The sequence below is a fragment of the Lygodium microphyllum genome, chromosome 10, assembly GCF_053477565.2.
Source record: "Lygodium microphyllum isolate KBCC chromosome 10, Lygodium_microphyllum_v1.1.10, whole genome shotgun sequence".
Taxonomy (NCBI): Eukaryota; Viridiplantae; Streptophyta; class Polypodiopsida; order Schizaeales; family Lygodiaceae; genus Lygodium; species Lygodium microphyllum.
Genome location: NC_141144.1, coordinates 50098368 through 50114859, shown reverse-complemented (window position 1 = coordinate 50114859; position 16492 = coordinate 50098368). Strand labels below are relative to the sequence as shown.

Here is a 16492-nt window from a genome sequence, read left to right as displayed (position 1 = left end):
CTTGTTTTGTTGTGTTTTGCACCGATATTGAGAGCCACTCTAAGTGAAAGTCCTAGTGTGCTTTGAAAGGGTCTCAACAGGATGGTACTATCAGTGCTTTGATCATCATTGTAAAATTTCCAAGGTTAGTTTGACCATTCTTCCTCAAGGGACCGTCCAAATTTGGCACATGCACACACATCCACATGCACACAAGCTAGAAACCTTTGGGAAAAATACAAAAGCACCGAAACGTGTCCTTAAGACAGGTATAGCTTTTCAAGACATGTTTCGATAGGCAAAAGGGCCTTCAAAGTTCACAGCTCGAAGAACGATTATTCACTCCAATACAGCCGTCAGATTTGGGCCTTGCGCTCATACTTCCAGATTTAGAGACCTGTCGAGCTGCCTACAAAGCTAACTGTTTCAGATTTTGGAATATAACTTTCTCCAGGGGGATTCTCAATTATTGAGATGATTTTAGCTGCGGCAGCTTCTTGTCTCTCACAGCCGAAGACTGAAGGGAGAAAGAAACCCGAGAGGCCTTCGTTTTCTCTGTGTGTCCCATCCGTCCTCCTCTTTCCTTCTTTTGCCATCATGTGTGAGTAGACAACCTACTTGTCCAATCTCGCAGGCGTGTAAAAGGGCTCCCCTCCTCTTTGATTGTCCTTACATCTCTCTAGTCTTCTTCCTTTCGAAGGAAAAATCAGGTTTTTGCCTGCTTACGGCGCTGCACCCGGAAGCATGCTTCCAATGTCCCCCTGTGTTAGGGTTTGCGACACCGACCCCCCACAGCTCGGCCTCTCCATGGCCGCGCTAGTCCAGCATCGTGAGCGGCCATCACCGGCCTCTCCGGTCGTACCCGGGAGTGAGGAAGACCAGCGCGCAAACCTCGTGCATCAACAGCCTGTGATCGAGGAAGATATGGCGGAGGCCTTTGATGCAGAGAAGGAGAATGAAGAGGAGGAGGATGACGATACAGAAGATGACATTTCAGCAGAAGACGGTGCCGGAGAGCAGGGATGCCTTCTGCGGGCCGACAATATGAGGCCGCAGGTGGACACAGACATGGCAGCCGTACGAGCAGAGGCGCAGGAGGCCAGTAAAGGGAAGGGGAAAGAGGTGCGTAATGATAGTGAAGGCGACAATACGGCGCGTGCACCAGATTCTGCAGCAAGACCGGCAATGGCAAGTCGAGGCAAGATACAGATCAGGAGGATCGAGCGCACGAGCAGCCGGCAGGTGACATTTTCCAAGAGACGGAACGGGCTGTTGAAGAAGGCGTACGAGCTGTCGGTCCTGTGCGATGCAGATATCCTCCTCATTGTCTTCTCCAGCACCGGAAAGCTCTTCGAGTATGCGAGCTCCAGGTGTGAACCTCAGCTATCTCGTCTTGTTCTTCTTCTTCTGTTTGTCCTCCTCTTCTCTCTCTCTCTCTCACACACACACACTCTCTCTCTCTTTCTGCTGCACTTCCATGATCTGGCTGCTGTCTGGCTTCCTGATTCTACAAGAATGCATATCTTTGATTGCAAGCCACATCTCTGAAAGTGACTGATTAGGTGAATGTATGTAGTCTTTTCCTTTTAAACTAAATAGAAGCCATTGAACTGTGATCGTAACAGAAAAGCTGTAATGAGGCTTTAATCAACGCGTTACGCGACGTTTTTCCTGTCTCCATTAACACAGAAATGCTTACATGATTAGAAATACAGCTCAACGCCGGAAACTAAGTTCACACAGGCTTCCTGAAATAACGTTTGCGATTTTAGATGTGTGCCAATTAGTCATGAGCTCACCCCGTAGGATTAGGTCATCAGGGGCGATACTTTGGTGGTTTGAAATTCCACTGCAGTTGTCTGTCCATCCCCATGATGGCCATGGTGTTCAAAGCGTAAACAAGCTCCACTTCTCACCGATTTACGTGAAAGTGTCTTTCGTAGCTGCTAGGTGCGGTAGGTGCGGTTGGTACTCTTGACTTGGATGTTTCTTTGGCTTGATTTTGAAACACTTAGCAATCCTACGCGCGCCCAGCAAACAGTTGGCGGTATACTTCTTTATTCAATCTAAAGGGTAGGAATTGTAGGGAGAAGCTTTACACTTGAAGATTTCAAGTTGGTGATCAGGCATACCGCAATATTCAGCTTATCAAGATTACGCAGTCAGTAGATGGGCATGATAATGACAGTGCTTCAGCTGGATATATTTTACCGAACATTGACAAACCTAGCCAGTTTTAGCTTCACAAATGAACGGATATAGTCGATTCACCACCGGTAACCCTTTGGAGAGGTGATCGCCTAATTTTACACTGGTCTTGCTCGAGGGTAGGACTAGGTGTCAGCAATGTTATTCATGTGTTTCGCTCTCTCTCTCTCTCGACAGTCCAAAACTGTGACTGTCATCACTGAGCTTTCTGTGCTCTCTCTCTCTCTCTCATACGGTTAGTCCGTAGAATCACACATGTTCACGCATGTGAATATATATGTGAGAGTTTCTGATGAGACTATAGTTGCAATTGTGTGCACACCGCCACATTATATGCAAATGCAAACTTGGCATGGACCAGACCGTGCAAGAAGGACAAAGCTGAAACTCATTGGAAAATACTGAACTATGACATAGAGAAAGCTTTGTGCTTTACTTATACAGATACGTTTGAAATTATTTCGTTTATTCGTAAAGCTCAAAGCCAAAATATTAAGCCTTTTAAACCTTCTAAATAAAGTTAAAGCCCTTAGTAATAAAGCTTCATTGCATATCAGGATAATACTTAAAGTCCAACGCTTATCACATCATTGTAAGCTTTTATCATAAACCCCTATACCAAATGCATGCAATTGACTTGAAACATGAAGCCTAATGCTGAATCTTGAAGCTTAAATGCGCATGAGGACTTGTAACTCTCTAAGGCAATATAGGCTCATAGCTTTTTGTCAAACGCATATAAAGGAGTAGCCTTAAAGCTTGAAGCCGAGATGGTAAGGTTTTATGCCTTGAATATAGCTTGAAGTTTGATGTGTAAATCCTAATAGCCTAATGTGTTGGGCTTTGTGTGTTAGAGATCAATCTAATTCATCAAGGTTTTGGAGGAAGCTTAAAGCAGTAGTAGTATAAAGCTTAAAAGTTAACACTCAATTCAATGCTATAAGCTGAGCTTAGTGTTAAAGTATTGATAAGCTTATATGCGACGAGCATAAGATGCGTATATATGTTTGAAAAATGCAGCTGAATTTTGGGCAAAGCCTTATGCATAAGGTTTCAAGCCTAATTCATGAAGCACTAGCATTAAAGTGTAAACTTAAAGCTAGATACCTCAAGTCTATTCATAGAACTTTTACAAATCTCAAAGCTTAATGCATAATGGCTTATATTCTCATTGGTATGTGTAAACATCTTGTATGGGCCATAGCATAAATTTATGCCTAAAGGTTGAAGCCAAGTTCATAACGTGCTTGTGTAAAGGTAAACTTCAAGCTGCAATGCTAATGTCTAATGCCTTATGCATTAAGGGCAAAACCTTATGCACAAATCCCAACACCTTTGGCTATATCCTTATGCACAAAGTGTAATGCCTTCCATAGTTTTTGGTCCATTGAATTTTATAGTGTCATTGGTTTTTACACAAGCATTCGTACACAATGCATGTGCTTTTATGGCTTGCGTTGGGGTTAGTACACTGCTTTCTACTTAGGCTTTAGAAATTGCATATTAGAAGCTTAATACATTGTCATTCATGCTTTGAGAATTAAATACTTTGATATAAATGCTAGGCATAATGCACAAACTAAGCCTATAAATATGGAAAGGAAGAAGTTCTCAATGCTAAAGGATCTAAAATCGTGCAAGCACGGATCGCAATGTAAATCAAGCATAATGGTTCATGTAGTCTTGAATAGGGTAAGTGTGACGTATTTCCATATTTGCCCATCGTTAGCAACAAAAGCACATAACCCTATTGGTGCGTCCATTATTGAAAGAGTATTGTATGAGAGCTCATAAGAAACATACTAAGGTGGATAGATCCAAGAACACATGGAAAAAGTCGAGCACTCTTGCTAGGAAAAGCATGGAGATCTACACAAAATTACAGTAGAGGGGATAGTATCAATTGGGATAAAGCAATTGATATTAGCAAAAATGTTATTTTGAATATGATGGAGATCTGCACAAAAGTGTAATGGAGGGATTAGTTATCAACTACAATAGGAAGCCCTTTTCACGTAAATAGTTCTTTCATTTATGCTGGATTCTCTTGCCCATTCTCACAATTTATACGGGCACAATTAGCTAAACTTTTCCTTAATAGGCAAAAGCTATATTTATGAAGCGTAGTTTTGAAGAAACCGGTAAATTGACAAATTTTGCTCTTGGGCGAAGGCCCTTTAAACCGTTTGATACTAGACAATCCACATTATTAGCGAAAAAAGGAATGATGTAACAGAATCAACTTTCTCGATATCCACCAATGTTTTAAATCTAGTAGGCAACCTTGCTCATAGAACGACTCAGGGTAGCCAAGGGGAGAAAAAAAAGTCTGAATGCAGGTGCCATAATGAAAGACACTACTTATTACGCACTACTTATTACGCCACCTGGAGAGCGTAGAGGAACGCAAGTAAAGTGGACGATAGTAAATACCAGTTGCACGCTACGATCGATCGCTAGGAGGAACAACGCATGGCGCTACATATAGCTACCACCCACAATTCGATCGTTCTGGTTGGAGGAACAATGCATGGCGCTAGAGATACTACCGCCAACAATCCGAGCTTACATACAAGGTGGACGGAATCTAGTTTCTAACTTGACAACATCCCACGTTGAAATTTCAGCAAGGTAAGGGCTATGGATATTTACGTGTATAAGAGCCGTTAAACCAGAGGTGAGGAAAACGCAGCTGCCATTGCAATCCGCTCTATGTCGAGCCGTATCGAGGTGAGGCGTTGCACCATGAAGCACGCGTGACGCTAGACATCACTGCAGTGAGACAGATGTTGCAAGCGAGGTGGAAATGCAGTGATGCGAAATATGTCACAGGTTTTTGCCATGACGCATGATCCACATGAAGAACAAGTCACATATGATTTTCATACTAGCAGGCTAATGTGTTTACAGCGTTCTTGAAAATATATATCCAAGTTTCAACGTTGGTATGGAATACTTGAAATGCGAACTATATTTTACTTTTGGATATTTCTATGTGACCTTGGCTCCAGAAACTCCCTTTTTTTTGGATTGTTAAATCTTGGACAATCTTTATGATTTTAGGGCTTAGAAACGATATTATTTTCAACAAATTATCTCATGACATTTTTTGAAGCTTTAAAGGCTAGGGTTTGCCTAAATGAGAAATGTTAAGTGACATGTAAGTTGTTACTTGACTAGCAATTACATTAGCATTGAGCAATAAGAGTAACACCATAAATATTATTGCTAGCAAGTGAGAAGCTCATAAAACTTTCTATAATACAATGAGAAAAGTCACACAAATATAGATAGATGAAGAATGTAAGGAAACTAGTGAGAAACTATAGTATCAATACATAAAGCATTGAGAAAAAATTAGCTAGTACAAGGATATTTGTATATATAAAAAAGGTAGGATATCATAGAAGTTCAAAAGGCTACAAGTATCATAAACTCAAGAGTTGTATGATGGTAGTTGAACAATCCTAAGATATGCAAATGGAAAACCCTAATCGAAGGCATTATGATGTTTTCTAAACTCTATTAAGCTAATTAGTAGAGATGCTTAAGAATCTTTTAAAGGTTTTAATAAATTTTTTGAATATTGTTTATTAAACCGCAAGTTAAGTTCTTTATTTTTTAATCATTTTGTTTACTTTACATTCATATTTAAATGCGATTAGAAAGGTTGTGTTTTTAAATCCAAAAGCCCTCTTCCACAATTAATGTAGTAAATATGAAAAGTCTTTAAACTAAATGAGTTGTCAAGAAGTAATTATATCATGGGATATGATTAATTTACACACTACAATCCTAAATTGAGCAAAAAACTAGAATGCATTAAAGTATCTATGTGATTAAAAACATTTTCTTATTGGTAAAGTTTTAGGATATTTCATAAGAAAAAAATCATATTCAAAAGATAAATATGTATATCTTTTATTTGAATAACAGTGTTCTCTATTGTAAGATATTTCGATAGAAACCTAAGCTGGGGTCATTATTTCTTGTGTATCATGTAAAAAATCTTATCATTACTTTCCTTAAGGCCAATATAGACATATGACTTGGATTGATAAAATATATAAAAGTTAAATATACTATAAATATAAACCAATTCATGTTGTTACATATATATTGCATCTTCTTTCGTGCAATGGAGTAGTATACTAGTGAGAAGTTGGAGAAGGGCTTCATGGGATATATGCCATATTTCACAAGGGATGATCTAGTTATGATAAGAAGAATAGATGATGATTTGTTGGTATTCCTTAATCATTCTTTTTATTTTGATCAAATCATAGATTGGTTTTGAGAGATGTAACTTTAGTCCATCTCTTGATAGGAGAAATATGACAAATTTTCTCCTACTTTGATATGTGAGTTCTGACTTTTATATTTTGACAATCTAATGGATTATGTAAACTAAGTTTTATAATTTGCGGAGTTTAGGAACTAAAGCATATAAGCTCTCTTTTATACAAAAAAAAAAGCTTACAACAATTTAATTAGAGCGTTTAATGCTATGTCATTTTAATTTTTAGTTTTTTAAAAGGATCATTTTGTTTCTTGAATCTTCAAAGGTAATAAATTGTATTATATATAATATAATTTTTAAATCTTCATTCCTTGAAAGTTGAATTATTAATTATAATATGTATAAATATTAAACATACTAAACTTTTTCTCATATCTTTGTTTTATTCGCCTTTACAAATGAATTTTGATAAAGTTGATAAAGAGAATATAGTGACATCTTGGAGATACCATAGGAGACGCGTGATATCTACTCTATGCTCTATAATAAGATATCGGTATCAATCCATGAGACTTGTACACATAGGAGACTAGGTTGACTACAATGAGGGCTACACCTAGTCGTTTAATATACCTTAAGTTAGAGCCATATTTAGATGTTGAGATTGAGATTGTTTTATTATCTTTTCGATTAGGGTTTTCGAAGTTGAATGACACGATGGTGTATAGATGTTTAGAATCCGAATAAGTCATGACTCATCAAGAGTCAATTTAACATTGTAGTTACGAGTTATCAATGACATTACATATGCATATGATGATGCTATGATTGTTTATTAATATTGATACTTAGTAGCTAGTAGTATTTATTAGACTTTAGATAAATTATTTATATGATAAAGTTATTGTATCTTAATTTTACTTATTAGACACCTTGATTTTATCATTCCTAATACCAGTATTTAGATAATTTATGAGTCATAAATTATAATTCATTTCGTTGTTTAAAGTTTTGAAAATTAAGTCTTAAATATCTCAACTATTAAATCTTCACTCATTATACTTGTAATGAATCATGGTTTCGCTTATATAACATGAAGACTCAAAGTTTTTTATGAAACTTAAGTACATGTTATAAACATTGATATTATCACATAACTATATAATAATGTATTTACTTTAGTGTAGGGTTTGAATGGCCATTTTTCTATTTCTAAAAGTTGTGAAAGTCTCTCGTACTATGATTGTGTCTCTAGGCCAAAGATGATTTGGATAAGCATTGAAAGAGAGAGCAGCTTAAAATTTGGAACGATAGAAATTATAAGTAAAGAAAGATATCTGATAAGACTTGAAAAGCTAAAAAAGTAGCTCTTGGCTTTGACAAAAAGATAGTGAATGTTGTGCTATATCAAAGTGGAGATTCGATGTGCGCATCATAAATAAGAGAAATATGATACCTTAGAATCCGTTGATTGTGATTATTGTGAAAGCAAGATGTAATATAATTGCAAGAGAGAAACATAGTGTGATAAATACCATAACAAAATTTCTACAATGCCATCTCAATACATATTAGATGAGTATGAGCAAGATGCTATGAGCTACTCAAAGTCCCAATACTTGATGTGTAGGGAGGCAAAAAAGAGAACCAAGATAAGAAAGTCCAAAGTACTAGATGAGGTCAAGGTAGCAACATCTACAATAGAACTAGCTATATAATTGAAAATATGGAGAGAAGAGTACTAGTGTATATCTTGGGAGAACTAGAAAAAGCAATAGGTTAGAAGCTTGGAGAAGCAACAAATTCTAAGATCAATGTAGTAGAATGGAAAAATAAGATCTAGAGAGAGAGAGAGAGTAAACCAAAACTAGTGGCCAAAATCAATTAGGTGATAAATCATGATAAAACAAGTGCTGGATAACAACGTTGCAAAATAAATATCTAGAAACACAAATGATAAATAGATAAAGGAGGAAGAAGAAGTTATAGGTCAAATGATTGAGGATAATCAAAGGAGGAAATGTCATGTTTGAAAGTGAACGTTTGAGATGAGTTGTTGACAAAGAATTTGAAGCAAAAAGCATCAATTCTTTATAATCATAGCCAAATGTATCTCTCGTAAAGTTCTAGAAAAGAAACTTCAAATCATGTTGCTAGGAGGAATATAGGTAAAGAGATAATATAGAAAGAAAAAATTATAGTCTAATAAATCTAACATGATGATCAAGAAATCAAAGGAGTCAAAGTCAAATTTAGCACGAAGATAATTTGTGAATTGAATTTATGAAGTGAGTTGGTTTGGAGTAACAAGCCTCAACAATTTGCAATCGAAGCCATGTTGATCACATTTTAAAAAGGCTTAGAAGTTTATCTTGATCAATGTGATTTCATAGATATAAGAATATTGCAAGTACATGACACAAGTAAAGTGAAAGATTGAGAGCTTATTGAAGGAAAGGTTCATAGCAAAGGCATATGATGTTTCTAATCATATTCATGCCCAAGAAAAGCATGTATAGGATGTATATTGATTTTAATCAATTGAGGAAACAAAGCATCAACTATCAAATGTCTTTATATTTCATAGTCTTGATGCTAGATGAGGTGGCCCTACATAAAATATATAATTTACAATATAGATATAGTGGCATGCATGAAATGTATTATAGAGTAGGGAGCCTTCAACTATATAGTCATGCCGTTTGTATTGCATAACTTTCTATTGATGTTTTAGAGAGCAATGATGCTACTCTTAAAGATTTATTACAAATTATTTTGGCTATTTAGCTACTTTTTGAATTTACATTTTAGATTATCCATATATTGAGAAAATAGCACTTTGGAGCTAATTCTCTACTTGATTGGAAGTTCAATTTGCAAATGCACAAATGTTAGAGGTCTTTAGTGTTGAGAAACACGAATCTAGAGCTAGTTGGCTATGGTGGACGCATGTCAAACACACGATACATTATCAGAATGAGAGATTGTAACTCAAATGAATTAGGTTCCAAGATAGATTAGCTTGGACTCATAAAGACAGTTTTGAGTGACTCAAACTGATAGTGTCATTGCATTGAAATGAGTGTCAAGTACATGCCTTTATAGCTTTTTGGATAGTACCACTGTACCTCACTGTGCATATGGGATTTTGGACATCTCTTCTTAGAGATTCTAGAGCATACATCTTTGTCATATCTCTCATACAAAGCCACTTATGGGCAAGCCTCTTTTGGGCACACATTCAGCCTCTATGGGCATACATCATTTGCTATTCTCAACACCCCCCCTCAAATGATGAGTCTCTACCCTTGCTGGCTTTTGCCCCCCCTACATGTAAACATGGACCAGGAGACTTACTCTTTGGCAGCCTAGTCAAGTTAAGGCTTGAAACTTTACATTCTTGTTAAGGGTTTTAAATCCACTCTAGGAAACAGATCCACTATGGGAATTTTTTCCAAAAAAAACATTTTATTGGTTTACAGCAGCGGAAAAATATTTTCTTCATCCTTTTTGTTTTGTTGCTTCATTGGCAACCTTTGATCTTCTTCGTCTTTTTGGACTTCTTTTTCTTCATCTTCTTTGGCATCCTTCGGTCCTTTGCTCGATCTTATTTGTCTTCTTGCTCTTTTCTTCTATTGTACTCTTTATCCCTTTTGTTGATGTGTGATACATGATACTTCTCCTTTTTGCTTCAGTCTTCTTGGCACATTTTTTCTGCTTAATGAACTTAAGATGAATACACATGAATACATTGTTTTGACTTAGCAGATTTTCTCTGACATACATGGCTTGATGATTCATTACATTGGTCTTGGGATACATAGGATTGATTTTTGGCTTATCGGCTATATAGGTTGTCATTACATTGACATTGGATCTTCTTTCAAATCCACACATCTTCTTAAGGTGATTACATAAATCAATTCAAGGCAAAGGATAGTGTGAACAAGGGTTGAATATAAATTCTTCTTTAAGCCTTAGTAGTAGGATTATAAGGGGTTAATTTAAATATCCTTATCTATACCTCTCAACTTGCACCTATGATTGTGCACTTGATGGCGTTGATTGTCCGTCAGATTCTCGTGTGAGCAGGGAACTCGTGACCCAGGCCAAAACTGTGATCTTTTCGCTGTAACCTAGAGATGCTTACACTAAGCGCAAGCTGCTTAGGATCTTTTTGTGCTTGACGGACTGAGCTCTAAGGTTTTTCGCCACAGTTGCATGGGTTGCCAGAGAAGGAACAGATATTATTTGTACCCTCTAATGTGCAGGCATTCGACTTCTTCTTTTCCTCGACTTGCAAAGATGGGCGTGATGGCGAAGGTTGTGCCACTGGAAATTTTCGCTGAAGTAGATTTCTGCTCTTCCTAGTGGGAGACCACTGTGGAGAATGCTTCGCAAAGGAGAGAAAACTCTTTCATAGCCAGAGAACAGGGAGAAGATGTTGGAACGATCAACATAACGCCAGCTCTATCCATTGCTAAACATTAAAAACGCCTACCCTTATCATTGGTGATCTTCGTCAATGCGTTGGCTGTTATGTTGGAGCAGCGTGCAATAAATCCAATGAGTGGCCATTGATTAATTCATTCGTGGGAGGACAGTTGTGCTTGCTATGACCAACCGTGAGAGTCTGAGCACGTTATTGTCTGCGGGCAGATCTAGATCACGATTTTCCAGGCTCTGAAAGTTCCCCGAGAGTGTGGCTCTGTTCTGGTCAGTCTCTCATAGACTGATTTCTTGATTGTGGAACTTTGAGCACCCTTCGAAACCTCCTTTCTCTTCTCTGTCTCTACCAATTACTTCTTCCTTTGTTGCCTTGCTTGTTATTTTTGAACAACAGCTTGCCTTCAATGGTTGTAGCCTTCTTCTTCTTCTTCCAAACAATAACTTGAGAAATGGAAATAGCAAGACCTTCAATACCTTCAATATAAACTATAAACTGATCTTCTTGAGTAGCAGCACTTTCTTCCTTGAGCTCCTTTGGTAGCACCTCCTTCCTTAAGCTTCTTCTCCTCGTACACACAATGGATGTTGGATGGTTTGAAAGATTTGGGATTGGAATGAGCTTGTAAAAGGAGAAGAATGAAGGAGGGAAAATCCTAGAGCATGCACAGAAGAAGAGATTCCACCTACTAGCTTCCTAGCTCAGCCATGGCTCTGATACCATGTTGAGAAACACGGATCTAGAGCTAGTTGGCTATGGTGGACGCAGGTCAAACACACGATACATTATCAGAATGAGAGATTGTAACTCAAATGAATTAGGTTCCAAGATAGATTAGCTTGGACTCATAAAGACAGTTTTGAGTGACTCAAACTGATAGTGTCATTGCATTGAAATGAGTGTCAAGTACATGCCTTTATAGCTTTTTGGATAGTACCACTGTACCTCACTGTGCATATGGGATTTTGGACATCTCTTCTTAGAGCTTCTAGAGCATACATCTTTGTCATATCTCTCATACAAAGCCACTTATGGGCAAGCCTCTTTTGGGCACACATTCAGCCTCTATGGGCATACATCATTTGCTATTCTCAACATTTAGTGCAAAGAGTAGCTATCATTAATTTCCTATCTTGAAGCCATACAAATACTTGATGATTGGACTATTAGCTTAGAAGATGAGATTGGTACTTGACATAGTATAGTATTCATTGATTAATAGTGATTTTGACAAGCTAGGCAAATATGGAAATTCTTGGAGATATATACCAAAGTAGTGGAAGAATAGGGTGTGTTGTAGGGATAAGGAATTAACCATGTAGTTTATTATTGGAGTTGAGACTCACCACTTTCTTAAACCCATTGAATGGTAGACCTTGATAAACTAAAACATCTTTGATTGACCACCACTATATACAAGTAGTTAACGATGGGCTCGATCATCTTTCCAATATATTGTGATATCTAAACTTTAGGAGTCTATATGCACTATATGTGAACTAATATCAAGAGACCAAGTATATTCTAAGCGATCAAAGATAATGGGACAGAGATCACTTGGAACAAAGTTTCATAAATGTTTGAACTTTGTATAGGTCATGATGCAACCCTTAAAACAAGATTTAAAGTTAATTCATGAAAATCCAAAGATGTAAAGTCACCTCAAGCAACCAACAGACAAGTGAAAAATGAATATACAAAGATATCATACAATAACAAACATGAACATAAATTTTTATTCTTAAAAGTGTGGGATGGTGGCGCATAAGACAATTACCATGAGTAGTACTCTATACTACAATTTTCTTTTTGAGGATGTTGAAATAATTCATGTTTGGTGTTGCCTAGGGATTTAGAAAAGTAGTAGCTATGAAAAACACATTATAGTGAGAACCATGAGAATTTATTTAGACGGGCACTTCAAATGACTCGAGAAGGAGGTTCTAGTAAAGAGAGTTTGGAGTAACTCTCAAGTATCAAAACTTGGTAAATAATGATTGTAATTTCCATAACAATGTTCTAGTACATGGCATTGTTTTTCAAGAAAACCTTGAATACTCAAAATGAAAAATGCATATAATTGCTTTCTTACTTAATGACCTTTGCGTTGATAGTCTTAGGTTGGAAATAGTAAAAGAAGTTGATACTCTTCAAGACTGTCATCACCATGCTTAGAGGTTGACATATTCCTTCAATAGTTAGCTTATGTACTTCTATTAGGGAAAATATGAACTAAGAAAGGATATCGTAAGAACTTGATTAGAAATCCTTAATCTTGGATTAGTCCATCTTCAATAGTCATCATTGTATGTCTTTTTGTCCCTTGGTCCCTCTACATTCTTAGGCTCCATCAACTTTTTGTAGTGGGTCTTACCTAGAAAGGAGGGAATCTCTCTTTCTTTTTACCCTAGTAACTAGTCCTTTTTATCCTCTAAAGTTGGGACCACCACTCTTCTAAATGTGCCATATCAACAACTTAGATTTATTTTTTTCCAAAAATAGATTTTTATAAATCTTTATAAAAATTAATTTCTTTAAAAAAAAGGTATCGAATCATATTGCATGTCAAAATCTACATTTTTAATATATATTTTTACATTAAAGGCCCTCCACATCAACTCATCCTCCAAGAAGGGACTACTACTCATCCAAAAGTGTCACATCAATAACTTCGATTTATTTTTGTTTCAAAAAACTAATTTTTAAATTTATTTTTTTCAAAAGACACCCAATCATATTACAAGTTGTAATACTCATTTTTATACACTTTTTTGCATTGAAGATTCTCAAAATCAGCTCATATTTTTAAATATCCACACATGTGATACTTAGGACTTTGTAGAGATAGTTGCATACCTACTTTATACTCCACTACTCCAGGTTGCCACATTAGCAAGGTGGACTAATTTTGACTCAAAAAGTGTCTTTTTTTTCTCTTCTCAAAACATGGCATTTTCTATCTCTATTGGTTTCTAACCATTTTATATATGTATCAAATCATTTTTCATACTCTCTTTTGCTCTCTAGTCTTTTCAAATTAGTATTATGCCATGAAAACTTAATCTACTCCATTTTCTCTTTTGCTCCAAGGGAACTACTTAGGGACATAAGCAATCATTTTAAAAATGTGAATTTGCATGTTTGTGTAGATGAAGAGTATGCTATTGCAAATTTTCCTTATAGCAAGCATGGGGAGGCTAGATGCAACTACTTTCCAATATTGTTTAGAGGGAAATATAAATATTGATCTTTGGATGGATGGTTCCTTGTATCCTAATAATTCTAGCACTAGGCTAAATTCACCTTTCAATTTCACTTCTTTATTACTTACATTTGTTGGGATGGTGAAAATAGTTTACTAAGTTATTGTAAATACTTAAATGAAAATATTCATATGCATCAATATTATCAATCAATGTTATATTCAATAAATAAAAGTGTAGATATTTGAAGAAAAATTGAAGCAATATAAAGAGAAGGGACAAGATATAGCAATGGATACACAAAGAAATTCAACCTTGGAGAAAGAGAATGCTTCATTAAAATCACTTTTGGAGCAAGTGAAGAAAGACAAGAACATTGTAGAAGCAAAGAATGTTAAGCATAAAAAAGACTTGTGCAAGCATTAAGGTTTGTCATTTTCTATTGAAGGGCAATCTGAATCTACTTTATTATCTAAAAATGTCTATTTTTTGTTAGAAACTTTTTCAATGATATTGGAGGCCAAAGGTGAGAGTCAACAAATGCAACTTCTAAAGGCATTCTTAAGACACAAGCATTTGATTGGATTTTTGAGAGACTCGACATTGAGTCCTCAAGCTTCTTGCCTTGAATGAGGTTCTTATAGATCTTCTTAATAGTTTATCCACAGAAGAAGTTCAAATAACATGCAATACAACTCAGGTTAGTCGACAAGGCTATGAGGCCATATACGGTATACTAGCAACTACATTGGCTCATAGCAAAATAAAGCACATGATTTTGCCTTGTCCATTTCAGCGGGGTTGAGAGCTCTAAGACGACCACGAAATATATCCATTGTTGATTCAATAGGAAAGTATTTTTTTATCATCGGCAAAATGAAATTGGAGGGAGCTAAAATTGGAAAGATTTCTCATGACTATGATAACTTCAATAATATTTTTGTTGACTTTGTCAAGTTGCAATGTACTATGGCTTGTTTCTACAAGTGAAATGCTTGGAAGGTATTGACTTGTCATAATCTAACATTATGGATTCAATATAGTGCACTTATTTTTTCTAAGTTTGTACCAACTATGATTACCAAGTTTTGTTCGAACCTCGGAGTTTATTATCAAGCTTGATGAATGTCAAATCGCAAAGGTACACAAGTTGGAGAGGGTGGCCTTACATTGATGAATTACACCATGGCCTATGCAAAAGATAGCACATTTGTCCAACTATTTAGTGTGCAATTAGAAAAGGAAACTTGGTGGCTAGCAGTATTCGAAGTATCTAAGGAGATCCATAATTTTTTATCTTGGATCTTTCAATGCACTCCATATCCAAAAATAATTTCAAAGCAAAGATGTGGAGGGAAGCTCTACATAAAAGGAGTTAGAGAATTCAACGTTAGTTGGCACTTGGGCAGTGAGCTCAAGACTTTAATGTACATGTTTAATTGTAACACTAAGGCACTGATATCGTTGCCTTGTTCGTTTTGCATGAAAATTCTCATGAGACCCTAGATAATGTTTTGTGGAAGGGAGGATCACTGGTCTACAAATAGAAAGGTACCACCAAATAGGTCACGTCTTAATGAAAATTAGAAAGCTATATTTTCAATTAACATTAAGAGTGTCTATTTTTGCACTTTACATTGCCTCATGTGCATATTTGATAAGCTATTGAAGTTGCATGTTCATTATGTATACACAATGAAACCTTCCTCCAGACGTGAAGTAGCTATTGAGAAAGTTGAGCTATTAAATTCATAAGGTTTACATGGAGGCAAGGTAAAGATTAAAAAGAATAAAAAAACATTAGGTATAACTTATGACATAGGATAGAAAATATCAATGAGTGGAATGGAGGCGAAGAGATTCCTAAGCAATATGACTGGCAAGCCATCGAAGTTAAAGTGGGAACTATGGAAAAATTTATGCAAATGCTGTACAAATTTGGAAAGAGACCGTAGTCTTAAGAATTCTTGGGCAAAATTTTGGCATTCTTTTGATAAGCTAGTGTGTATAGCGCTAAAACTATCAATAGATTGTTTCACTCAAGTTGAATTTCATGCAGTGATTTTACAAAGTTAGCTATCAAGGCACGGGAAGAAACCAACATCACCCACTATATGGTACACCTTCAACTCTACTACTTGTATATTCTTTAATATTTTGATGCATTGATGCTCCAAATCTAATATAAATGCTCCATATCTTTGTAGCATATCTTATATGCTCATCGATTATATTTTTTGGAGAAATATGAGTCTTTGAAAATGTGGAGCACCCAAGGTATGAAAAAGTCTCATTATGAGGATTATGGTGCATATTTCAAGAACACTTGTCATGGAGGTGGTTGCATCAAGAAAAGCTATCTTGTAGAAATGTTGGATTGGTTGCATAGTTGTGCCTTCAATCCTCCATCACATT

At 36.2% G+C, this 16492-nt stretch overlaps 1 protein-coding gene across 1 annotated transcript in view; it reads left to right on the top strand.

Moving 5' to 3' along the window:
• Positions 1-474: 474 nt before the first annotated feature.
• LOC148029983 (uncharacterized) overlaps positions 475-16492 on the top strand; it is a 60793-nt gene continuing 44775 nt past the window's right edge. Inside the window, exon 1 of the mRNA XM_087686254.1 lies at positions 475-1349. Coding sequence (XP_087542380.1) covers positions 724-1349 — 626 coding nt within the window. The 5' untranslated portion in view covers positions 475-723. The remainder of the gene's footprint in view (positions 1350-16492) is intronic.